Genomic DNA, 26,805 nt, shown 5'->3' on the forward strand with positions numbered 1-26,805 from the left:
AACTAATGTGCTGAAGCGGAGGTAAAGGACTACGAGAAGAGAAACAGTATAGGACCCTTGTGCTTTAGAAACCACAGTATGTCAAGGGCAGATCAGTAGTTAGATTTTTAGCATGGAAAATAGGAGTTGAAAGTCTTATTTGGTGGCAGGCTGCAGAAAGCTTTAATTTATTACAAATATTTGCTTAACACTACTTGGTGTGCAGTTTACAATGGCGTGGAGGCTTTTTTCTAAAGGACTCATGTTGGTCTTGTGTCTTAGCAAGCTATTAAAACTATATTGAAGGCCTGGAATAAGATTGATTTTTTTTAATTATTATTTTTTTTTTTTATATGATTATTATTATTTTTAATTATTTTTTTCTTTCAAGCCAGTGAAGCTTCATATTCTGGGACAGGCATGCTGGTGCCTATCTTCTGCTCTTTAAATACATTGGATTAAATGAAGAGCATTAAGCAATTTTTAAGTTTCCCTAAACAATGGATGAATTTTTCTGTGATTATGACATGAGTCAGTTATAATAATCCCTTTTCATTGTGCAGTTTCGCTGCTGAAACTGAGCACTGAAGTATTGTAAACAACCCCACTTCCAATTTGCAGAAGAAATTTTCCTCGCTCCGTTCTGTTCTGCTGTAGCCTGTATTTATGTCAGTAATGATGTGGATGCTGGAGATGAGCTGGCCAAAGGAATCACATGGCTTTACTGGGACACCGGGATAATAGCATGCTGTGTTCCCCGGTTCACTCTCGCCCAGGCTCCCCTTTGTCTGCGCGGGGTCTCTGAAAGCTTGTTTTGACCTTTTTGGTGCAGGAGACTGCAGTTCTACAAGTTTCTCACATTAGCACTTGTACCAGGCTATTTCTGTACGTTGACCGAAAGAATTTGAGATGATGAATAGCCTGTGCAATAATTGCAATGTGATTCAAAAGCACTGGACGGACTACTGTTTCCTGCCCTGCTGTTGCAGGGTTAGCAAAAAAACTACTTCAAGATGTCCAACTTCTGCTTCTCATTTGTTCAGAGGTGCTTGTATGTATCTGTGTCAGACCCCCATAATGAAATTTAAGCCCCCTGCCGTGCCCTAGGTGGGTAGATATAAGTGATGCACTTTCTCAGAGGGAGTAGAGAATAATGGGCAGCTTTTTTACTTCAGCAGAAAGTAAATAAAAAGGATTAAAAAAAAAAACCAACTTTTCTTTGGACTGAGTCTCTGTTCTTTGTCCCTCACTTAAGTTTTATAGCATCTGTCACTGTATTTTGATAATATTTTCTTCTAAGAGAAAATGGTTATTAGGAGTAGTGAGGTTACTGGGATGAATTTACATGACCTTCAAAGGTCCCTTCCAACCCAAACCACTCTATGATTCTAAGAATTTCACACCAACTTTATACGTATGCCTGTGCCAAAGTGTTAGGACAAAACACCTGAATATTTGACATACTGAACACCATAAAATTGTGGCCTGTTGATAGGCAGAGTTGTCAAACAAATGTGTATATGTGATGGGCTGTCTTTAATGCACGAGGTTTGTAGTACTTATGTTTGCCAGCGATTTCCTTACATGGGAATTCAGTGTTTGATAATTACCGTGTAGCTAGCAGCGCTATACAGTAATGTAATCCTCTGCTTTTCAGATTACCTGTTTCAGAGTGAGTCAGAGTAATTACTTTATCTGCAGTTACGACAACAGTTGTACAGGGATGTGATGTTCTTTGCCTTGGCTGTTTCATAAGCTGCGCTTGCAGTTGTCTTCTGCAGGCCTGGCGTATGCAGAGCTCCTGTGTGTACTTCAGTGGGAAAGGAGATAAGGGTTTGCAGTATGGATGTGTAGAAACCAGCACAGTGCTGCGATTTTCTAGAAAACAGCTTAATCAGACAGAACTGATGTGAGCGTGGACTCAGCTATGAGCTAAAAATGAGAGTATAGGACAGCAGCTTTTGCGACCGCTGGTCTGCTCTCTACAGAAATAGGATTTCTTCCCAATTGTATTAATTGCTCGAGCTCTCCTTTTCCTCTTTGTTTCATAATTGTGCGAGTCAGTGGGTTGCTGGCACCACGAGCGCTCTTCAGCGCCTTGAGACCTGTCGGAGGTAAATAAGAATAGCGGCACGGGAAACAGCCTTGGCGATACGATGCTGTCCTCCCATCAGGATGTGTCCATCTTCTTAAATTTCCTTTTTATTGTTCACAGAAATATATATAGAGAGAGAGAAGGGCGGGGGGGAAGGGGAATCATCTGCAAAATGGGGGCAATGCCTTGGACCTAATGGGTACAAGAGGAAGAGAACCGAGAGTTTGAGCGTTGTCCCAGGAAGGCTGATGTAGTAGCTACCTAGGCTACAATAAAATATTTATAAAGATGACTTAATTCTGCACAGTTGAGCTAAAAAGAAGCCCGAAATGCAGTGCTCTGATCCTTATCTTGCCAAAAGTGTCATGCTTTATTGCCCTGTGTCACATGGGTGTTTGGGTATAAATTTTATCAGATGTTTCATAGTCAGACCTGATCATGTTTATTATGCCGCGTGTGGGCTGTATCGTATTCCTGGAATCGGAGCAAACTGTCTGTCTGACATTTCCTTTCAGAATATGATGTTGCTGCAGGTATCTTGGAGCCCAGAGACGTGGTGCTGGAGGGTCCTGCTCCCCAGCAGACTGCTGAATTCAGGCTAACTGGAGAAATGAGGGAATAGCAGTTGCCTGTCTTAATGACACAGAGCAGGCTGCTAGTAGTTGATATCTTAGCTAATTTAATTGTTTTGTAGCTCTCATGTCTGCGATGTGTTTCTGATAGCTGCAAGGCTGTCTCAATAAAACTAAGGGCTGATCTCAGTAACTGGAAGTTGAAAGTTTATAATAACATTTCGCTTTTGCAGTGGGAACTTCCTAGAGGGAGGCTTTTCAGGGGGTTCCTCTTCTGTGGTGCACATTTTCCCCTTCCCTGTGCCTTAAGTCTTTGCCTAGTCTTGAGCTATTGGTATTTTTCTAATTGTAGACTGTTTTGTCCTTATCTTGTTCCCTTGGCTGCTTTTCCTTTATTCCACAGAGTAAACCCTTAACCCCTCCAAAAGCAAGCCCACAGGCCAAACTCGTAGGCCTTGCATTTGCCCGAGTTGTTTTTTTCACAAGGCTCTTTTGTTAGAAATAGATCTGGGCCAGCTCCCGTCACGCCAAGCTTACTGGAAAACGGAAGGTAGGCAATTCCCGCTTCCTCATGTTACTGAGCAAATCCCAATCCCCTTCCTGGGGTCCGCTGTGCCTCCTGAAGAAAACTGCATTTCAGCTGTCAAAAGCTGCAGCAGATCCACACCGCAGAATTATTTGTTCGTGCTAAAGAGACATATCTTTGTTCAGGGATTGTAAACACTGGCATGAAGATTTTTGACAGGAGTGCAAAAATGAATTTACATTGCAGGTGCTGAGGGGAACAGAACCGGTGTTAATTCTGCCTGCAGCACTGCTGCAGCCTGGCAGCGCCTGCCGTTCTGTGCTGGGAAGTGAACGCAGCTGGATCCACTATTCCTGGTGTTTGTGGTAGCTGGGACAGTTTGGGCACAAATGTGTAGATCTGTCTGGACATGCTGGCAAATGTAAGAGGAGGACACCAAAAGCAGTGTTTCATTTACCTTCTGTGTTAGTTATCTTTATCATGAGTTACTTCATAAGCCTTGCTCCGAGAGCTCGCGCTCTGATGGTATCTTATCAGCTGGAGCAGTTCATGGCTAACCAGAAATCATTTCTCTACAGGAAACAGTTGTACTGTGATCAGCACAGTGGGTTCAGGTGTGGAGGACACTAGTGAAAATGTGATTTTAATTGGGCTCCGATTCTAGAGTTACAGATACTTTATAAATAAAGATTGAATAGACAGATGCCTTTTGTGGTTTTGCTCCTTAAAGTGTAAAAGCTCTGTTCCTCCAAAGCTGTTATGATTTCCATATGCCTGAGATGAACGGGAGTAGCAGAATTGATGCGCAGAAATGTAAAGATGCCATGAGCTTGCCTGAGACACAAAAAGAATTACCTTACCTGATCAGGCTCATTTCAGGAGGGCGTGCTCCTGCCATCACTGGTAGGTGTTGTGGCTTTGAATACTTCTCACAGATTGAACCTGTTGATGTTTAAAATCATTTGTTGCTGTAGGATTTGCAGGTTTGAGTTGTGTTGTCGTGGGCCTGGTCTTTCTCTTCAGGAGAATATGAAATGATTTTTAGAGAAGCAAAAAGCATGGGGAAAGAGGAAACTGTACAAAACTTTTCTTTCCAATGAAAGTAACTTACCTACTTGCAGAATTTTTGGATTCTCCTGCAGAATGGCTTAGAAACAAAGATGCTGATTAGGTTATAAACCTAATAATATAGAATCACAGAACGGTTTGGCTTGAAAGGGACCTTCAAAGCCCATCCAGTCCAACCTCCCTGCAAGGAGCAGGGACATCTCCAACCAGACCAGGTTGCTCAGAGCCCCGGCCAACCTGGCCTGGAATGTTTCCAGGGATGGGGCATCTACCACCTCTCTGGGCAGCCTGTTCCAGTGTTCTACAACTCGCATTGTAAAAAATTTTTTCCTAATATCCAATCTAAATCTACCTCCCTCTATTTTAAAACCATTACCCCTTGTCCTATCACAACAGGCCCTACTGAACAGCCTCTCCCCATCTTTCCTGTAGCCCCCTTTAGGCACTGGAAGACCGCTAGAAGGTCTCCCCAGAGCCTCCTCTTCTCCAGGCTGAACAGCCCCAACTCTCTCAGCCTGGCCTCATAGAAAAGGTTCTCCAGCCCTCTGATCATCTTTGTGACCTTCTCTGGACCCTCTCCAACTGGTCCATGTCCTTCTGATGTTGGGGGCTCCAGAACTGGACACAGTACTCCAGGTGGGGTCTCACCAGGGCAGAGTAGAGGGGGAGAATCCCCTCCCTCTACCTGCTGGCCACGCTCCTCTTGATGCAGCCCAGGATGCGGTTGGCCTTCTGGGCCACAAGGGCGCATTGCCGTCTCATGTTGAGCTTCTCGTCCACCATCACTCCCAAGTCCTTCTCCTCAGGGCTGCTCTCGATCCATTCTCCACCCAGCCTGTATTTGTGCCTGGGATTGCCATGACTCACGTGCAGAACCTTGCACTTGGCCTGGTTGAACTTCATGATGTTGGCATGGGCCAACCTCTCCAGCCTGTCCAGGTCCCTCTGGATGGCATCCCTCCCTTCCAGCGTGTCGACAGCACCACACAGCTTGGGGTTATCGGCCAATGTGCTGAGGGTGCACTCTATCCCACTGTCCATGTCGCCGACGAAGATGTTGAACAGGGCCGGGCCCAACACGGACCCCTGAGGGACACCACTTGTAACCGGTCTCCACTTGGCCATCGAGCCATTGACCACCACTCTCTGAGTGTGGCCATCCAGCCAACTCCTTATCCACCAAATGGTCTGTCCATCAAACCCATGTCTCTCCAGTTTAGAGAGAAGGATGTCGTGCAGGACAGTGTCAAAAGCTTTGCACAAGTCCAGGTAGATGATATCCGTTGCTCGTCCCTTGTCCACTGATGCTGTCACCCCATCATAGAAGGCCACCAAATTGGTCAAGCACGATCTGCCCTTGGTGAAGCCATGTTGGCTGTCACCAACCACCTCCTTGCTCTCCATGTGCCTTAGCGTGGTTTCCAGGAGAATCTGCTCCATGACCTTGCCAGGCACAGAGGTGAGGCTGGCTGGCCTGTAGTTACTCGGGTCCTGCTTGTTCCCCTTTTTAAAAATGGGGGTTATGTTCCCTCTCTTCCAGTCATCGGGGACCTCACCAGACCACCACGATTTCTCAAATACAATGGCCAGTGGCTTGACAGCTTCATCCGCCAGTTCCCTCAGGACCCGCGGATGGATCTCATCAGGTCCCATGGACTTGTGCACCTTCAAGTTCCTTAAATGATCTCGAACCTGCTCTTCCAGCACAGTGGGCGGTTCTTTATCCTCGCAGTCCCCGAGGATGCTTTAACGGATTTTTCTTTTTCACGTAGCTATTTGATTGAAAACAACTGGAGTTAATAATTGGTGCTTTTCCTTTGCAAGGTCTGTTAGGTGTTTTCTCTGTCAGGAAGTTGTGTAAAATACTGTGAGAACAACCAACAGCAGCCTCACCCACTGTGTCAGAGCTATGGTGAAAAAGTACCTTGTGTCTCTGTCAGTGGACTTCTGTGCTTGGGGCTGGGTGCAAGTACAAAAGGAGAGGTCCAAGGCTTAGCCAAGCATTGAAAGACACCTTAGACTTAAAACTGGCCTTTATTTAGTGCGGTGTTGTTTGCAATAATAAGTCACACAGGAGTGTATGGCTTGTAGTTCTGTAGCTTAAAATGTGTTTAATGTTGCTGTGAATATTGCACAATAATATGTGGATACTCCTAACGTGTTAAAAGCACCATAATTTTCTTTATAAAGGAATGCAAGCATGGCTGTTGCATCTACGTGAAGTTGTTGAACTCCTGCGACATTATGCGCGGCTTTTGTTTAAACACCTCCTGTGGTCGGGAACACAACACAGATGAACTTGCAGATTATTTTTATTGTGGTTCCAGTAACGAGCTGGAGCACCTTTCCAGCTGTATGTAATTGGGAGGCATAATTATGGAATGTTTTTCTATATAGTAATTTCTTTTAGTAATTCTCTTCACAAGCAATTGCTGTTGTTCAAAGGCCTGTATGCTGTTTTAAGTAGCGCGCGAGTCTAGAACAGGGCTTTAATATTAACCTTTCCTTTGTAATGAACCCCCTGAGTTTTAAGCCTGCGAAGGGTACAAGCTCTGCTATGCAGTGAATTTACCGGTATCATCCAGACCATTGCTGCAGGTTCAGGGGTACAGACTCCTCCAGTGCTCTGATGTTTGGGAAACGTGACGCTGCGATGGCTGACTTGTAGCAGAGAGAGGCTGTGATTCTGTGGAGGGGATGTTTCTCGCCTGTCGTAAGTGGCAGATAACTTCATTCAAGAGTGCCGCTGCTGTTGTGTTACAGCCAGGCTTTAATGGAATCAGACATTCGCGTTAAATTAATACGTTTTACATGGAGCCCATCAACTGACGTTTAATTTGCTTCAATAAGAAGTCAGGGCGTGTGGGATCAGAACGGTCTGTGCTTGGGATAATCTGGAAGGATCCCTATATTACAGCATCGTAAAAATGCTCACGTAAACAAGAGGTAGCATTTGTGAATAAGCTAATTGCTTAATGCAGCTTATATCTAATTTAGTGCTAAACTAAGACTGAAAGGAAAAATGATCGCTTAAGGAAGGGTTCTAAAAACAGAGAGAATGGTGCGTTGCTGCTATTTTTGTTTTTATTAACAAAATAAAGAAGGCTTCATAGAGGTTTTTCTAAAACGAAATCCGTCTTGCATGATCCAATTCTTTTGAGCTAATGAAAAGATGCAGATGGGTGTTTGTATTTGCAATCCCAAACTGCCTTCTTCTGTTGGGAATGGTTTAGTGAGATTGCAGATGGAGGTTCTTCTCTCAATTAAGAAGCACCATTGCGAATGGTTAAATAGAGACTGATGCCGCAGCAGAGTTTTAGCATTATGAAGGTTTCTCTGCATCTGACCAGAAAGTCTTGAACATGACGCTTTCTTATCCCAAACTACCACGGTGTGTTTCTCTCAAACAACATGCCCTGCCCAGATTTCTGTCTCGGCAGATTACAGGATTAGACTGTGGATCCTTGTGTGGGAATCGAAGTTTGTACATCTGATGGGCCGTGAAGTCAATTCGCATGAAATCAGTGTATAATAACTAGAGTTACAAACTGTAATGTTGATAGTTATTATCTAGGTCTTGGAGGGAGGATTAGTGGGCATGTTACTACAGCCCCGCAGTGAGAGGCGGTGCGTAATGACCATGAGTAATGCGAAATGATTCATTCGGGTAGGCTTCTGCACGTTAAGTGTTAAATCTCATGCCAGCACTGGTGAGCAGCACGGTACGCCTTGCCATTCAGGGTTCCTATAAACAACATACGGGCGTCAAAAAAGATCCCGACGCGCAGAAGAACAAGCAGTGCTGCCGTGGAGGAACGGGAACACAAAGACGTGTCTGTCACCTGTGACGGCAGAGTAGGAACCCTCCTGGGCGGTGCCGGAGGGGAAATGACATGGTCCTGCCATAGCATGGGTGTTTTCTTCAGTCTCCTTGCAGGTGTGGTACATGAGAGAATGCATCTTGGAGGCTTCATATCCAACAGTTGAGCAAGGCTGGATGCATCTTCTGCCAAATATGGAACTGTGGTGTCTTAGCGTGCAAGAAAAAAAAATTGTGCTGTTCCCTGGAGTAGCACTGACAGTTCAACCCTTCAGTGTGTGTGTTTTCAGGAATCGTTAGCTGTTAATATTTTTGTGAGCATTTTATAGTTGTTGTTCAAACTAACACTTTAATTTCCTGTTGTGGATTTAAGCCCTCAAGAGCTTAAGGTTTTCCTTTCTGTTACTGCTTTTCTCCCCATGAACTGATGGGAAGACACCGCAGCAGTAATGAAACAAGGTGAAGAGCTTCAGAGTCAGGACCTGAGAGAACGGCGGGGAAAAGCTTAGACCACTGTACATGTTTTCTGTTGTTCCCTTTCTCTTTGGTGGTTTTCTTCCCTGCATGACTCAGTACAGAAGTACCAGGAAGAAGGATCTTGTCTTCCTAAAGAGTTTTTCTTCTGGAAAAAATGTATTTTCATTAAATGTTTTTGTAGGAATATTTGCTTCCTTGAGGGAGGGATATTTTTTATGAAAGAAATAGTGCAGTTGATACCATCAGGCATCATTAGCTATCAACTAGTCTACTTGTGCTTTTCTGCCTCGAGCAAAAACATATTTAAAACAGTAGGTTTATACCTGACATATTTTGTAAGCACGTTGTTTTCTCTAAATAATACTGTACTCGCATCTTAAAAGCCCTGGGTTTTTGAAAGAAAATTACTGAAAAAATTTTGGAAAGGCTCTAAAACTAACTTTCTGTTCTAAAGAGGCTTTGAATCCGCTCCAACGGGCGATTCTCTTCACTGCCTATATTCCTAAACTTGACTTGATCGTAGTTGGAGAGAAGAAAGGAAGATGCTTGTGTTCCTTGATGCAGGTATTCAGGGAGTGGAAAAGTGGTTTGAAGCTTCTTGTGTCAGCACGGACTGCTTGGCTTAATTTCATGAACATTAAAGCTTGAAAACGTAGAGAAACTTTTAAGGGACGTTACCCAGTTCTTGAGATGTCTCCATCGGCTTTCTTTGGCGTAGGAGAAGATGTTAGTATGGGTGAACTGGTAGCTACTCTTCCAATTTCAGAGGAAACACGCAAGTTTGCGGTGTGACTCAGCTTTACAAGAACACCGCTGTGTGCAGTGTTAATCCTAGCTGACTGTTCGTTTGTTTGGTTTGTCTAATATCCTTGTAATGTCGCTATTCCCGTTAAAGAAAGCCAGCGTCCTTTGTTCTCCTCTAAGCTATGTAAGACATGACTGCAGAAGTAGTTTGGGGCCCGAAGCTGCGATGACTGAATGCCGCTGGAATGCAGTGTGTCACATCTGGGGAAAGGGAAATAGATCCATAGCTTCTAAAATCCAGACTAGCCCTTTATTTGGTGGGTGGGGAGGTGGTGGTTGGAACTCAAACATCCTTGGAAGGTGGCAAAGAAGGAAAAAAGCTGGGTTAGATTTGAAATTCATATTGCTGATTTTTTTTAAAAAAAGAAATAACTGAAAATATAATAAGAAACATGAAATCTGGTAGATTTAGATGGCAACGTTTGCCTTTCTGGGTCAGGAAAAAAAGATTTTTGGATACAGCTGGAAATCATAGCAATTGATGCATCTGAGCCAAGAAATAAGTGTATTTGAGACCAGCAGAGCAGCTGGCTGGTTAATACCCTGCAGCAGGTACGTAAAGACTGCTGGTGTTTTTAGCCTGTAGCGTGCAGAGCCTTTCCCTTTGGGGATTGCAGTCGTCGTCGTTCCTGCTGCGGCTATTCAGCAAAGGAGCTACCTGTCTGCTCGTGTGGACGTGATCAATCAGGTGGGGTTTCCCTTTTGTCGGTGTTTCGGGCTCACATGTGAGTGACATCGCCGGTTGTGTTTATCAGGAAGCAGAGGGCATCCACAGCCAGCTGGGATTGAGATTGTGGAAGACCGAGCCTTCTGCTTTTAGATGGTAACTGAAGAGAAGAATATCGATTAGTATAAATTACTAGAAGAATCATTTAGAGTGTGTTTGAATATTAAAGACGTCAGAGCCATAGTTAGCATCTTCTCAGCAGCACGCTGACTCCGGACGGCTGCATTTCTTGGAGCGTGCAGTAGCACAGCTGCCAAGGTCCCTTTTAAAGCCTTGTGTCTTACAGCAAATACGGGATGATCGTATGAATGAGCAATCTTTCTATTGTCTCACTTCCTTGGAAGTTTAAATGGAGAATTAATCCTCCGCTCCATTGTCATCCTCTGCCTTCCCATCCGTCTCCTTCCTCTCTTTGCTACAAATAGTCTCCTGAGATGTAAGTGTGAGGAAAAAGTAAGATTGGCATTTTTAGCTGTTAAATGAGGTTAATCAGCTTGGTAGTGGGTGGGAGAAATGTTCTCCGAGGTTAAGAATGGGATATTAATGGGTTGCAGGACCCTTGTGATCAATGCAGTGTAAATTTCCTTCTGTCAGGTGTGAACTTTTTGGTTAAAAATTACCTGATTGTTTTATTCTTCCTATAATTAAGAGAAACAGAGAAATTGTGGGGAGGGTGTGTAAAAGAAGGCATCCTTTTCATTTTCTCTTGAAAACAGAGTCTTGAGTTTGACAGAAGGGAATTAGGGCTGTAAACCACTGTTTTGCAAAATGCACTTTAACTGGCACAAAGAAGAAGAAATGGAACTCCTGGAATTTCGACAGGATGAGGAAGGTTAGTCTGAGCAGACTTTGAGATGTGTAATTTTGGCAGCTGCCCAGAATGGCTGAGCTGCTGGGGAGGAACGCTAATCCTTTTTGCTAGCTTTTGGCATAGTCAGTAAAAATATGCAGATACGTTTTCCAAAAATATATATATATTTATTTTTTTTTTCCCTAAATGCACAGTGCTCTGTGGGGATGCAAATAATATGGCAGGATAACCTGAATGCAGCCAGTATTCCAGTTAAAACCTTGAGAAGCAGCATATCAATTTTTGCAATGTCTGCTTGACTTCCATCCATAAACGACAGCCTGCTGGCAGAAAGACCAGGAGGAATGATTAAAGCCACGCTGCACTCCTCCTGTAACAGAAGGAGACCATCTTACGGATTGCAAATATAATTGGTTGCTTTAATTAATTTCACCTTCTTGACTTTAATACTGAAAGCTGAAAAACGAAGTTACTATTTTTATAGAAATGTACATATAATTAGTAGACAAAAAACAAACAGGGTATGGAAATATGAGCTAAAACATTTGATGACAAATGCAAATTTCAGCCTAAATATTTTACTCTGCTTGGCAGTAAATCGTTGCTGGTAAAAAAGATGCACAACGAGTCTTCATGCATAAATCAAAGTTCAGCCATACGGTGGAGAACTCACACGCCATTGTGTCGGATGTTCCTGCAGCACAATAGCAGGAAAGAGCCGGATGCAGCCAGCATCTCATCTTGGCACCACGCTCTGGTACCGCATTCGGATGTAACCTGTTCAGGTGCCTCTGGTCGCGCCCGAGGACAGCGAGCTGCGATACCACCCTGCCTGCCCATGTCCCTTCCTGCTGCCGTTTCAGATGGGATTAAATTTGCACTTGGAATGCAGAGCTGTATCGAATAGCACGGTGATGATGTATGCAAACTGAAAATCAGCTGTCTCAGTGGGAATAGCCCATCATCCAGCCGTCACCAGATTTCTTTGCGGATTTGAAAATAGGGTGAAATGATGCATTGTGGCAGATTTAACATTGCATTTTCAAGAATACTTTGATTTAATAGATTTCTAGGCCCATGGTTTGCCATTGTCAGTTAAACTCTAAAAGGTGTTGAAGTGGCAATAGAAATTATCATGATGGTACTTGGGGGTCATGTTCACAGGATGGTTTTTAATCATGCGATATCCAAAATTTCTTTTCCAGGGATGTAATTCCCCTGGGCAAATCTTGTGTGGCTCTACTGCCCATTCAAAAAGAGGGGCACATGGTCTGCTTTTTAAAGGGTTTCTCTGCTTAAAAAGAGGAAATGCTGGATATTTTTGCATTTAATTCAACAATAAACTCAAACATAATGTTTTTTTTTTTAATTGTACGGTTTCTAACTGTAATTCCTTTTCTCCCCTTTCAGTACCACAGCAGCCGCAGTGTGTATGCCCTGCATTCAGGGATGTCTGAGTACTGTCCCTTGTAATTGTAACGCTGGGAAATGACTGAGGTATATAGATCATTTATGTAGAAGGCACATAAATGTATTAATTAGACCAAACAGACATCTTACCTTCAACTGATTATTTTTGCACTGAAAATTTCCCACCTTATTTGCAACCAAATATTGTGTAGGAGAGCAGGAAGAGTACTGACCTCAATGGAAGTGGATTTAGCTTTTATTCTGTTACAGACTTAGTGCTTTGAGGGTGTACAAGTGAGGGGGACCATCTGCTTTACATTTCAAGTAACTGTCATCATCCTACAGCTACCAGAAGACTTGTGATGTGGCGAAAAAAAAATTACTTTTCTCCATAGTTAACACTTGCCTGCAAATCTTGTCTTTCAGATGGGAAGAGGAACTGACGAGAAGAATGAGCCTGGAATCTATGGTAGAAACCTTGCGAGAGGTAAGTTTTGAGTAGTGTGTATTGAGAGGTACAGGTTTCCTCAGCACCTCTTGTTATGCTAGTAATTTGTCTTTTAATTAAAAAGCTCTCTCCAAGCTAGAGCAGCTGACTGCCTTGCTGTGTGCTAGAGAACAATGTTAATGTCTGGAAGCTGAAGCAGGAAGGTGCAACTGGGGTGGTGTGGGCCCTGCTCGCGTCGAGGGAGGAAGCACGTGTTGGCCCCTTACCTCTTAGTTCTTTGTGTGCCCTCTCTTGCAGGAGGCGCAGGAAGCGGAAGCTCTCCAAGAGGAGCTAAATGAAAAGATTGAGAGACTGAAAGCAGAACTTGTGGTCTTTAAGGGCCTGATGAGTGATGTAAGTACACTGACGAGCAGAGCGGCCGACTCTCACCGCCTTTGTGAAATGTGTCTGTCATGCAAGTGGCTTCATTCATAAAAAAGGTTACGGTCTCAGTGAGTGCTGCTTTGTAGTTAGCATTATGGCTGCTTTTATGATCTAATGCATCAGGCAGATCACCCTTCCCCCTGCTTCCGTCTGGCCTGTGTAGAGATGCATTAACTTGCCGCTTAGCCCGTAACCCGGACTCTTCCCTCCCTTCCCCATCCTCCGCAGCTGGCAGTGCCGGCCGTCAGATCTGCAGCTGTGGGACAAAAAATGTTGGAGAACTCGCAGGTCAGGGTAAAGGGTTCCTCACCATGCAGCACTGGTGATGCTGACAAGGGGGATTTTGCTCTGAATCATGCAAGGAAGTCATGTTGGAGAGGGAACGCGCTGTGTGTGTTTCCCAACTCCCTCTGTGAAAGCCCCGAAGAGATTAACCCACTATCACTGGTTCAGGCATCTGGTTTTGTTTCCAGTGCTGCTTCAACCTAATTTTTGTTGAAGACGACTTGTTTTCTCAGGAATTTCCTCATGTCTCATTGGATAGTGCCTTTCCTTCAAAGCTGGGGGAGCTGTTAGGCTGTGACTGGAGAACTTTGTCTTGCATTCAGGCGTACTGAGAGCGTGTACGCAGGCAGGTACCCAGATAGATAAGCCAGGTGACCACTCAGAAAGGTGCCTGTCTGGGTAAGACTGAGGTAGCGCTGATGCCAGTTGTCTTACGAATATGTCCTATTACGCTTATTTATTCTGTAATTTTGCCTAGAACTGCTTCCTTCTGTCTTTATATAAGCTTGCAGAACCTGCTCTCTGGTGTCAAATACATTCTCTCAGGGCCGCTAGATCTGTTTGTGTGAAATTCGGCAATTAGCCGTCTCTTCTTTTGGTATTTAATTGAGAGTAGGCATGCTTGGTTAGAGGCAGTGGGAAAGGGAGAAACCTATTAGGGCTGCATCCCTGGATGACTTCTTTTTTGCTGAGGTAAACTGTTGCTCAGTGTGTACAAAAAGGGTGGCGGTGAGTGCAAACATCCTCGACTTGAGAGAAAGTGTTCTTTGGGCTTTGCGAGCTGTATAAGGGAGAGGAGAGCCGAAGGAAGGCAGTGAGAATGCTTGTTTTGAATACTGCTGTGTAAACATTTAGAGCGGAGAAATGCAAATGTTGGCGTGTGACACATGCCTTCCTGCGGATGAGAATCACCGGTACCTATTCAGTTGATAAGATTGTGTTTAGAGTGTGTCAGTGTTTAGAGACTTTTTTTTTCTCAATGTGTTTAGGGAAAAAGAAAAAGTCTCTAACTTGTCCAAGTGTGGCTGACGGGCTGGAGAAGAGCTCTGTCTAATAATTAGGAAAAAATGAAAGGAAAAAATTCCAAAGCTTTATTTTTTGAAAGCGGATTTGGTATTTAAGAATGAGTTTTTCTGCTTTTCTGGTCAAAGTGGAAGCATTGCCTAGCCATTGAAGTGGAACTTTCCACCACAGTAAGTCTCGTCTAGGCTGAAAATGCACTTTTTGTGAAACATAAGGAGCCAGCTGTACTGTCTGAGTGGGAGCATCTCTTACAAATTATGTTTATAATTACTGCTCAGAGTGAAGCAAGACAAAATATTTTTCATTTAGAATTTTTGCTAGGCTGTAAGCCAGGTTAATACCAATAAGGAATATTTTCTGTGTCAAAAGCTTTCAGGGATGTCTGTGGATCCAGTCGTTATTTTCTGTATTTGTGGTACATAAGAAGTTGCTGCATAGCCTGGATTCTGTTTTAAAAGCAACTTCTCCTTGCAAGCATAGTTTTTCTGTCTTAAAGAGGGGAGGGGAAATGTTGCACACTCACCAGATTTTAGGTTTCATTCTATTCTATACATGCTCAACAGGGTTTTGGTTTTTTTTCTTCCATTCTTTTGAATGGATTTATTGATCCATAAAAGTTTACTGTTGCCAAATCTAGCAGTTGTTTTGGGGTGGGTATAGGTTTTTCAGTGGCAAATCACTGAGTTGAAATTCTGTTAGAATCCAATATGAATGTTAGTTGTGAGCTGTGTAGTCTGTTTAGATTGTCCATGTACTGCCTTTCCCGGAGAAGATATAATATTGTTTAAGAGTGGTATGCCCTGGGGTTAGAGAGATACTGTGGGGTATCTCTTCTTTCCTGAACTGTATAATAATAGAAGATAATCACTGCTGTCCTTCCTGCAGCCCATGACAGACCTGGACACAAAGATTCAAGAAAAGGCCATGAAGGTGGACATGGACATCTGTCGGCGAATCGATATCACAGCCAAGCTGTGTGATGTAGCGCAGCAGCGCAACTCTGAAGACGTTTCCAAGATATTCCAGGTGATTAGGCCATGAATTTTCCATAGGGTAGGACAAGAATTGAGGGGACAAGAGGGAGCAGTGTTGAGTGTGGTCCAGGTCATTTGCCTTTTCTTGAAATTTCTCTGTGTGGACACATTTTCTTCTTTCTCAGTCTTGAAGTGTAGCTCTCTTCTGCAGAAGCTGCTGTAGTACTAAGAGCACAAAGTATAGAGAGTTTAAACAAAAGATGACCTTTAAGACATGCTGTTAGTCTGATGCTAGTCTACAATGAATGCAGGGAAAAGAAGCATTACAGGGCCTAGGTTTGTATAAATGTCTTGCTCACATTTGTTCCCTTCACAAGTGAGAGGTTTTAAACTTGTAGAAGTGTCATCTGAATGTTCTTATTTCTGACTCGAGCTCTGTGGCTTCTGTGGTGGTGAGCTGTGGCTGCTGTGTGAGACTGGAAACTCCAGCCGCTTTCCTTGAGCTGCTGTGGCTCCTTGGTGCCAGTAGGAAAGTCATTTAATTTGCTCCAAAAGCAAGCAATTACAGCTCTGCATGGAGCAAACCTGTAACTCCTAATGCAGTTGGTCTTCTCTCATAACTGCAGTTTCAATTGCAATTAACCCAACTTCCTTCTACTTTGATCTAAATGTGTCTTGTTCAGTCCTTCAGTAAGTCTGATGCTTTTCTCTTCGTAGCAATGTGGTATAGTGTGCTAAATGCTGTACAAAAACACTGTAAAAGATCCTTGTAGTCTCTGCTGGTTGTGCTTTCTGGCTATAGTGAAGTTGCCTAAACATTTGATAGTTTGATTTTTGGTTTTTTTGTTGTTTTTTTTTTTCTTATGTATCCCAAAATATTCAAACCTCTTTATTGGAGACAATTATTTTCTAGTATGTAGAGCCACTGCTGGTGGTTCCTTCTTGTCTCCTCCTTGCCTTTGAGTAGAATTGCTATGTCTTTCTGCTCAAAGGTGACTGCAAATTGCACTTTTAGTCGAGCATGCAGTGGTTAAAATGATCAGCCTGGAGAACAATACCAAGAAAAGGACGGCTTATATGCCAAATAGAGGGAAAATGACAGTAGGTTGGAAGCAGACTGTGTGTTTGTGACTCTGTGGGACCATCTGTGAAGATCTTTTATGTTCACAGTCCTCGGGTGAAGAAATGATCCTCTGCACCCTTTGCAGGGGTATCCTTTGAGTTCTCTGCATGTCTGTGAACTTCATTTCTTTGAAGTTGTCCAGGCATTTTCATGGTTCAGTTAACCAGTCTTCTGTCAACTGGAGGACTAGGTCCTCTGCTGATGGGGGGGTAACAACTCTGAAGTAAAGACTATCTAGGAAGGCTTCCCGTCTGCTCTTTGATGGTGGTTCAACGCTGGAACAACAGCCTGTGGTGGTGGCAGGAGAGGGAGAGTTCTGTCCTTGCTCTCAAGCCTGCTGCCTGGGCACTCCTGCCATCTTATGCTTTTACCCTGTATCATTCTAACCTCTGCATGTTCTCTGGTAGATCGTAGACTGGCATCAGTGAACAGACAAACATCTGTAGAGCGCTGGCAGCCTGCAGCTTGCTTTGCTCTCGGCCGTTCTGAACTGCTTCCTTGTGCTCTGTGTTCACCACTCATTAACAGATGCAATCCCTGAATTGCCTGGGAACCAATGAAGAGTTATATTCACTCAAACCTAATGGCTCTCCTTCTCTATTTCCACCCCTCATGGCACAGCACCTCAGTTGAACCTTCTAGTTACTGCTCTTCTCTCCAATTAAGGTGGCTCCCAAGAAGAAGGAACGCAAGCTCACATCTGACGACGACCTCTCTGAGCAGGATGGAGACAACGGCAGGTTCTCTGATGATGAGGTCAGCTGTTCTTTGAACATCACAGATGAAATGAAGCGTATGTTTAATCAGCTGTGAGTATCATGGACAACGTGGGGAAAACTTACTCTGAATTGCAGACTTAGTCCAAGAATACCTGAGCTGCCAGCATGGTACATACTTGAAGGTTTTCTGGAAGTTCAAATGAAATTAACTGATCTTTGTTCCTGCCTTAAGTAGGGGGAGCTATAGAGAATATAAAGAGTGTAAATACCTAGTTTTACAACTATATATTGTTACAACAGTAGCAAAAGGAGAAACATGCAACAAAAAAAAAGTACAAGACTTGAGTCTATTCTGTATATTTGGCTGAGTATTAGATTTCTAGGGTTTTGGAAGGAGCCTTGGCTGCTGCTCGGGCTGGATAGAATTTGGCAATGATGTCACTGAAAGCTCAGTTCAAAGCGGATACAAACTTCTCCAGTATTTTGCGTTATTTTTCAGTTGAGCTATAGGCAACCGGTAGTGGTGGATCTGCCCAGAAGATCAGTTCTAGCAGTGAACAACAGTTTAGAGATTCCAGGAATGCTGGTGGTGTAAGGCTTGTTGCAATGTCTGGTCTCCCAGGCTGGAAAAACTGCAGTTTATTTTGCCTGAAGCTTTACCCCAAACCGGAGCGCTAGGCAGCTTGTAGCAGCTGAGAAGAGACTTTCTGCACCTTGGTGCTACACAGAGCAGTTCGTGAGGCCGGTTGGTGATGTGCCCTGCTGTTCTGTTCTCCTGTTCTAGAAATTACGGAGATGGCCACAGCCTGGTGAGGCTTTTGAGGGTCTCTGCCTTTTTCTTTTGTCAGAGAAAAGCCCCAGCAAGCGCTGTAGGTCTGACTTTCCTAGGATTTGAATACAGGTGTCTTCTGTCAACTTCTGCAGTAACTGCAGAGGGAAGAATTCCGAGTGCTTTCCCACACAATGTAGGACAGTATTTAATACGTAGGAATACACCAGAAATTCTCTGAGGAGCACTAGCTCCTCTTCTGTTGTCAGCTGTTGCCAAAAGTTATGTTCTCAGGGTGTGTATCTCTTTCTTTCCACCGGAATTTCACAGGGGGAGGGAATAGGAAGGCATATTTTCTGCAAAAGTTGTAGGTAACTCCTCCTGTTAGAAGTCTTGTTTTAGGAGTCTTTAGGCCTTCATTAAAATTCAGTGTAATAAGTACAGATTTTTTTACTTCTCCACTGCTAGAATTCAGTATGATGATACATAGTGTGGATTTTTTAGAAAAGCATGAGGCTAAAATTTAGTTACTAGGTTGGTAATGCAGTTAGGATTTAGTTTTGTTCCTCATCCTGTCCTGTGATACCCAGTTTTTACTGGTGCTGCTAAAAAAATTCTTACCTCCTGGTCCTATCTTTTTTGGCACATAGCGCTGCAGGAATCTTGTTCCGTGCAAACTGAGTTGATCTAGAGCAGTGTTCACGGCTTGTTGAAGATGGCACATCTCTAAGGATGTCTGGGTTTGGGGGCTTTTGTGAGGCAGAAAATATTTTACAAATAGCTGAGTATCTTACCGCATTAACAGAAACGGAAAGCAACTTGCATTTTATCTGTAATGAATTTAATCTTTAAGTGTTTAGTAGTAAAAAGTCAAAATGCAGCCAGCTTTGAACAGTGTGTGTGTCTGAAGGAAGCAGCAGTCCGAACTGGGAGCCTTTGTGCTCTTGGACAGAGATAGCTCTGGCAAAAAGAAACGGGAAGAAGTTGAATTGCAAAACGCACAATTGCGTATGTCCAAGTTTACGAGATTATTTAAAAATTATTTTTTAAAGTCCTGCTGAGTATAGGCAAGTAGCATGTCTCTTTGCCAGGCTCTTCAGCCTCCTAAAGACAGTGTTGGCCTCAGCTTCCAGCCCGAGATGTTATCTGCTTAAAAGGAAGTGAGCTAAAGTAACAAAAATGCATCCGTCTGAAATTAGCAGACTACTTCTGGGAGCAATTTCAGATTTTTGTCAGGCCTCCTTAACAAGGATGAGAAGCAGCTACTGGTGTTTTGCTCTGCTGCTGTTCAAACCTAAAGGGACTCAGTGCCCTCTGAAACTTTCCTTTATTGCACAACTGACCGTACTAAAGGGGCTTGACCAAACAACAGTGTTAAAGGCTGCTCTTGCCACTGTTTGTGCTCAGGCTTAAGTGGCTCTAGTAGTATCTTTGGTGTTCAGGTCAACAACGAGTAGTTATGCTCACCTGCACATCATTTTGGAGTTAAGTTTTTTCATAGTTGTTACTTTTGAAAATAACGTTTTCCAGTGCTGCAGGGAAAATGCTGGCTGAACTTCAATGTGAAAATCAGCAGGGAGTCTTCTAGTGACTGTTTCTTGTAAAATTCCTCAAACTGTGTTTGGGCTTATATTCCCATGTCTAAAGAATAGTTTAAAACATTTTTGTGGTTTTGCAAACAGGGGAGACTAATGTGCAGCACCATCTGGAGGACAGAGCTAGGGCTGTGTAGCTGAACCAGGAATGCTAACAAGGATCTTTTCTTCTGCTTTGGGGTGGCAAAGAGCCCAGAAACGAGGGACTTGGACAGCGTGTTTGTAAAAACTGTGAGGATTTTCAGCTGCTGCATTGTGTGCTTCATTCAGTTCTCATAGCCTCTTTTTTTTCTAGAAGATTGATTGAAGAAGGGAGGGAGTGGGGCTGGAGTAGTTTTCACTAATGCTTTTTTTTCTGTTACCTTAACAGTCGTGAGACATTCGATTTTGACGATGACTGTGATAGTTTAACGTGGGAGGAGAATGAGGAAACATTGCTTCTTTGGGAAGACTTCACAAACTGCAATCCTTCAATTGACCTCCAAGGAGAGGTGAGTTTTTACTTCTGTTATTTTCTGTGGAAACTGTATCCCTCAGCTGCTGTCTTAGCTATTTGAGCCTTTGGATATTTGACTGGTGATCTAGTTTGCCACACAAACTAGAGGATTTTAAAATCCTCTTAGTGTTTTCTCTCTATGGTTGCTTTTCAGTCTGCGCAATCATTTTATTTGCTAAACTTCATTTCTTCTGCTCCTTCAAACTGAGTATTTAAAAGTACCAACGCGTCTGGCTGTTATGGGAGCATCGCACAATCTGTCACTCTAAGCAGTCGTTTATCTAAAATCCCGTATCCTCCACACAGCATCTCACTTTCTCTGTCAATTATCATTCACGCTTTAATTGTCAAAACAGTACGTAGTGCACACTTGCATGCACACTTTGGCATGCATCAGGTATCTGTGTTTAATTGCTGGAGCCTTTGTCTGTGGGTTCCTTGCACACTTGTTCTAGTGGGGAGAAAAATAAACTGGGTATGGTCCGTGGAAGATGTTAAAGTACATCCAGCCCATCGCAAACAGAGAAGCTGTGGTTGCAGCCCCAGGGATCTTCTGAACCCCTGTGCTGCCATCTTCCCAGTCAATAGGAATCTCCTGGTGTCGGTGGATAGTGAACAGCTCTTAATCCTTAAGATCCCACACAAAGTAAGGCAATGGCTGCGTGCTGCCTCATTTGGTGGCTCCTGAGCCTTTCTGAGCAGGCCTAAAGAGAGACTGAAATGGCAAGGTTGGGCTTTGTGCAGGTAGTCTTAAATGTGTCGCTGGTATTTCCTTACTGAGTAGCACAACAGCAGTAAGAAATAATCCTGCCTCCTTCCATCATGGCTGTGCTGTAAAATGCTGAGGCAGCAGTCTCCTGAGCACTGCCTTGTGTTGGCTGCCAGGGGTGTGTTAATTTACATCTTCCCATTTGTGTGTCATCTGGCATACTCTGAAACTGCGGAGATTACTCGGAAGTGCTGGGACTGCAGAAAGCAGCGTACTCGGCTACGTGTCGTCTTTTGAGCGGGGAGAGTGGCAGAGTGATAATGTGGAGCCTTGCGCTGGAATTAGTGGCAGATTTATTTGCATATACCCATGTGTGCATGTATAAGCACAGCTATCAGAGGAATATTGCCGAACTCAGACCTTCTGTGCAAAAACTCTAAAGGTTTTAAGAAGCTTAAATCCTTCTAAATGAAAATTATACAAGGGAAAGGGTAGATTTGTCTTGTAGATGGAGATTCAGAATAAAGACTGCTCCATCTGTGCCTGGTCTTTAACACAGTGCTTTACATGCCTGAATCTTCCTTCCACTGGCTTTATTCCTTTCAAGTTCTTATGAGGTGCCCCAGCCACCTTCTTTTGTGACCTTCCTCCTTAAAGCGCTTCTGCATATAAAAGGATAAGTGGAGTGATTCGTGTACCATAGGCTGGGTAGCCTGACGCTGATCCCAGGTATGATCCCAATAAAGCTGCTACGGATGGGGCCAAAGGATGGAAACGTAATTAATGCTCATCAGTGTGGTTGCATTAAATTGATGATTTTTTTTTTTGTTCCTGGAAAATGGAGATAGGTAATAACATGGAAGAGAGAACAATGACATTGTTTTAGTGTCTTTGTGACAGCGCGAAGTAGTGCTTTGTGTTTTGTAGCCCAGACTGAGCAGTGATGTCACAGGAGGTGTTGTCTCGCGGGATGTTTCCCGTGGGACAGCACGTGTTCTTACGTGTGATACTTTCATTGGTGGTGTGCTGGAGTGAGCTTGCTTTATTTAGCAGTTCAGTGAAGAATTTCAATAGGAAACAACGCTTGCAGAGCACACATGTGAGGTGCTGGAGACCGAAGGGGCTGGGGAGTAGTAATACGTAGTTGGGAAGTGAGAATTCCAGTGCAAAGCTGTAAGTAGTGGTGTGGTCGATGCAAGTTTTGGCATGCATCAGGTATCTGTGTTTAATTGCTGGAGCCTTCGTCTGTGGGTTCCTTGGTCAGAGACTGTATCTTTGTGTGTACATAGCTGTGGTCATGGTACAAAAACGTGTTTTAAGCAGCAGAATATTCTTTGCCTCTGTAAAAAGGTATTTTAAAAAATCTTTGCACGAGGAGCATAACGACCTGCATTTCTGAGTAAGGCTAAATAAGATGATCTTCGGTCTGTCACTGAATTCCTTGTTAGTTGCTTGCTGATTCTTCGTGTCCTTTCCCCTGCAGGAAGAAAACCTGGGAAACTTGATCCACGAAACAGAGTCTTTCTTTAAGACGAGAGACAAGGAATACCAAGAAACAATAGGGCAGATAGAGGTAAGGAAGTGGTTAATGACAGTATGTTGTTTCTAATGGATGCAAACATGCACAGGGGAAGGTGGAATGTCTGTCTATCTAACAATACAAAGGCATTTTCCTTTGACATACCTTTGGGATGTTTTCTAAATACCATTCTCTATACAGCACTGATACTGAGTAAGCATAAATCTGTGGGAAGTGGAGAGAGAACCTTCAGAACAAAGAGAATAAAAACGCACTATTATTCTTTTTCCGCTATTTTTCTTACATATCCACCGTCACACTGGGAAATGCTTTTCAAGACTTGGCCTCCGAGGTTGCCAGACACAGCAGCTGCAGCTTCTCAAAGTCTTTGCCCTCCCTAGAATATGCTTTCACTAATTGCTGCATGTTGACAAACAAGATGCCAAACAGCAGAAAAAAACTTGAGGGCTGTTTAAAAACAGTGTTGAGCTCTGATTAAAGTACACTTTGCAAGCTGATGAATACATCGGCAGTATACAACGCTGATGTTAAGCGTATGTTGTGTGGGTGTTGGCTCTGGACAGCTTAACATCCCCACCAGTACGTAAAATTGAGCGAAGCTGAGAGAAGCTGCTAGCAACTCACCTCAGGCTGATTATTTTCTTTTCTTTCTTACAGCTGGAATTGGCCACAGCCAAGAGCGACATGAATCGCCACCTCCATGAGTATATGGAAATGTGTAGTATGAAAAGGGGCCTGGACGTACAAATGGAAACCTGTCGGAGGCTTATCAAAGGCTCAGCTGACAGGTAATAAGATATTACTGTTCTGCCTGGGGTGCTTCAATAACTTATTTTGCTCTCGTTTCCTGCCAAGTTGTTTTAAAGGCAATAGTATCATTTTGTCCTTGAGATAATCTTGTTTTCTTCAAGCCAAATACCAGTCTTAAAAGGAGCCCTGTAACAGTGTATAGGTTCCCAGACACAGTAACACTTGTAAGGGTTCAACACATGCTGGTAAAACCAGGGATCTCTGACGCAGGCGAACGATGTTAGTCTTAACATCATAGATCTAGAACTCTTAAAGAAAAGCCCAAATTAAATCTTGACTGTGGGCTTATATGAAGAACTTGGGTTTTAATCTTCTCACCTTATACAGTGAGAGATGTTTCTTATCTTTTGCTCACCCCCAGTACGCATCCTGTATTAAAGGAACAAGAAGAGAAACTTCTTTTGAGTTTTCCAGACTGCACATGTTATGGATGAGTAGAGTCTGTAGGATGTTCATTGGACTTAATTTCCATTTCCCCATCCGTAAACCTTGGGCAGCCTTTATGTTTGTAAAGGAGGTGGCAGGAGTGGAGTGATAGCACATGGGATGCTTAAATTTGCTGCTAATATTTACTGTAAACCCAAAGTTTAATGTTAATAAAGGATATTTTAAATTGTTTTAGGAAGTGAAAGTGACCATTTTCTTTAAAGGTTTCCTTTTTCTTCTGTCAGTGATACTTAATTTTTTTTTTGTCTGAACCTTTCTCTGGATTTTTCTACAGAAATTCTCCATCTCCCAGCTCTGTAGCCAGCAGCGACTCAGGAAACACAGATGAAATTCAGGATGAGTTGGACAGAGAGACGGATGTGGAGCCCATGGTCAGCTGATACGTAGTTGGAGCATTCCAGTGAAAGGGAAGATACAAGAAACGATTAAAAAAAAGAACACACTGGTGGGAGGAAAAAAGACTTGTAAGCCCTTGCACAGGGTTTCTAAGGACTCATTCCTACACGCATCCCCACCCCACCCAAGGATTGGTGCTGTAAATTTCTATTGTTATATAAATCATAAATGCAGAGTCCTGTAAGAAAACACGGTGTTTTAATTGTGCCTTTGCCCCAAGCTGAGCCACTTTGAGCTCCACTGGAATATTAATAGCAGGTGTTTTTATAAAAAAAAATATTATTTAAAAAAAAAATCTGGTAGCAGCAGAGAATGGTGCTGCAAAGGTTGCGGCTATCTCAGTAGGCTTATGGTTTTATTGAATTGCTGCACTCATTGGCAAAAGGAACACTGGCAAAATGAGAAGCAAACCCAGGACAATTATGGTGCAATTACCAATGTCTGGCACAAACAAGAATGCCTCCAAATTGAACTGTAAACATTTAAAAATAATAGTGGGTTTAGAGACTGCTCTTAGGATTAAGCAGTTATACAATATTAAAAGGATTTTCTTCATTCCATCTGTTTGGGTGAAGCAGCCTTTGAGATTTGGACAAGCTTTCTGCTAGACTCCAGGATCTGAAGAAGCAGGTCTCAGCTCGGTGGCAAAGCAGGTGGACAAAGGAGGGTTCAGTGGGGTGGGACTATCACTGATTAACTACTATGCAAAAAAAAAAAAAAAAAAAAAGCTCGCCTTATTTATATGGAATGTTTGGTCCCTGCTGGGCTACAGTTATCTCTTGGGGAAAAGAAAGCTAAAAACACATTTGCACATGTTAGTTATCTGTAGAGCTTCTTTTGAGGAGGAATGTCATGTTACAATGCCTTTGTTTCCAGTGATTGGATTAAGAGGGGAATCAGCCCTTCAGTTCCCATGTTGTTTTGTCTTTTTTTTTTTTTTTTTTCAGGATTTTTTTTTTTTTTAAACATAGTGTTTGCAGATTTTACTTTGCTGACAGGGAGATAACTCCATTTTATGCTGCTTTCATGATGTTTATAGTGGGACAGTTGAAGCATCAGGATAAACTGACATGCGGTGGTGTGGATGGAGGCTTGAGATGTGACACTGGGAGAGTTCCAGACCACTGTTCTTCAGAAAAGCTGAAGATCGGAAAATAGTGTAATCCTTTGTAGGGCATAGTGAAATGAATCCCAAACTACTGCTGCCCTAGAATGAGGGAAGAACAGCCATGTGCTTTCTCTGTGAGAAAGTGAGAAGACCTAGGCTTTGTCAGTCTTTCTTTATTTTTACACAGGAGAAAGCAGCATCAAAAGTCGGATCACTTGGTGGTATTTGAGGAAACTCTGGCATCATCAAGCTGTTAATGGTTACAATGGGAATTGTAGCACCTCAGCCAGGCGAAAACAGGGTATAAACCTCAGCCAATAATTTTCAAGATTGAAAGTGTAGTGAATACTGCCTTAATGGTAACTGTGTAGTTAACTAGCAGTTGCAAGACTTGGAGTAAATACCAAATGTATTTTTTTTTTTCCTGCCAGGAAGCTTAGAAACTGCTGTGTAGGAGCAGAGCTAGGACTGGTCAGGGAAATACCCGATTTAAGCACCCTCTCAGTGTTATGTAAAGGTAAGATGGCCAATCTTTTTAGCTTCCTCAGTATTGCTTCCAAGCCTCTCTTAGTATTGATCTGAAATCACCAGGGTTGCATTGTAAGCATACAGCCAGTATAGATCAGTGTTGCTTTATTCCAGAAAAAGCACAAGTGTCTCAGCAAACGTTCCTGGGCAGAAATGCCTCTCCGTCTTGCGCAGCTATGCAGAGGGGCAGGACCTCACAGGGTTCCTGCTTGCACTGTAACTATGGGTACAGTAATGTCTTCTCCATTTGAGTTTTCTGTGTCGCTGCCTGGAGTTTCATCGCTGTTTGGATCTGTCTGCTGCTTGGACACGATGGTGCTTTCAGGCCATGTCCATCAAATGGGCTCCTGGTGTTTTTCGTAGTTGGGAGGAGCACTGGGATGATCATCTGGGTCCACAGTGTGGAGGCCACGATCCACAGTCAATGGCTTCTGTCCAAGGAAACAGATCCAAGGATAATCTTGTGGCTCCCTTAGTGATTGAAATACTCAGCGCAATTATTCCTGGAGTAGCTAGCAACTTCTTGGTTCTTGTGGTGTGGGTTAGGGGCTTTTTCAAAGCCTGTTTCATGATGTAAATGTAGATAACTTTTCTCTGGAAAAGAATCCTTATTCCAAAGTGCTCATTCCTGTTATTTCTTAGGTGACCAAAGTGGTAAATATGTTCTCTAGAGCCGCAAGTTGCGGGGGGGTGGGGTGGGGCAAGAGATGCGATATTTTTTTGAGGGGGCTGGGACTGCATGTTTTCAGTAAAGTACTCTTAAGGTTTTCAAGCCTGTATGAACTTCAGCTGCTAATATCTCACAGGGCTGAGAAACCGTCTGCCAAAGCTGAATGTCTGTAACGCTGTAGTGACTTTGGTGGAGGCATTGTTAAGCAATCTACTTGCACAGTGAATCAGCCTCATTGGAGGCCATTGTTCAGCTCGCCTCAGTTATGAAATGCTCTTTGGTACTGGAGAAACTGAGCAATTTTACCAGCCGTCCGGCTTAGCTGCTGTTTTTTTTTTTTTTATTCTTTATAACTCAGTGTCCTACTAGGAAAAAGGCTGAGTGTTCTTGAAACTAGTAGCTGGTATGTTCAGAGTAGGAAGGAATATCCTCAGTGGAAGGAATATCCAGTCA

General features: G+C 43.3%; 1 protein-coding gene across 1 annotated transcript in view; it reads left to right on the forward strand.

Moving 5' to 3' along the window:
* Positions 1 to 26,328, forward strand: part of IFFO2 (intermediate filament family orphan 2) — a 39,845-nt gene extending 13,517 nt beyond the window's left edge. The window contains exons 2-9 of the mRNA XM_086764484.1: positions 12,716 to 12,776; positions 13,035 to 13,130; positions 15,354 to 15,494; positions 17,232 to 17,374; positions 20,019 to 20,139; positions 22,337 to 22,426; positions 23,051 to 23,181; positions 23,925 to 26,328. Coding sequence (XP_086620610.1) covers positions 12,716 to 12,776; positions 13,035 to 13,130; positions 15,354 to 15,494; positions 17,232 to 17,374; positions 20,019 to 20,139; positions 22,337 to 22,426; positions 23,051 to 23,181; positions 23,925 to 24,030 — 889 coding nt within the window. The 3' untranslated portion in view covers positions 24,031 to 26,328. The remainder of the gene's footprint in view (positions 1 to 12,715; positions 12,777 to 13,034; positions 13,131 to 15,353; positions 15,495 to 17,231; positions 17,375 to 20,018; positions 20,140 to 22,336; positions 22,427 to 23,050; positions 23,182 to 23,924) is intronic.
* Positions 26,329 to 26,805: the final 477 nt, after the last annotated feature.

This window comes from Chlamydotis macqueenii, chromosome 21 (assembly GCF_036417535.1).
Source record: "Chlamydotis macqueenii isolate bChlMac1 chromosome 21, bChlMac1.mat, whole genome shotgun sequence".
NCBI classification, from domain to species: domain Eukaryota; kingdom Metazoa; phylum Chordata; class Aves; order Otidiformes; family Otididae; genus Chlamydotis; species Chlamydotis macqueenii.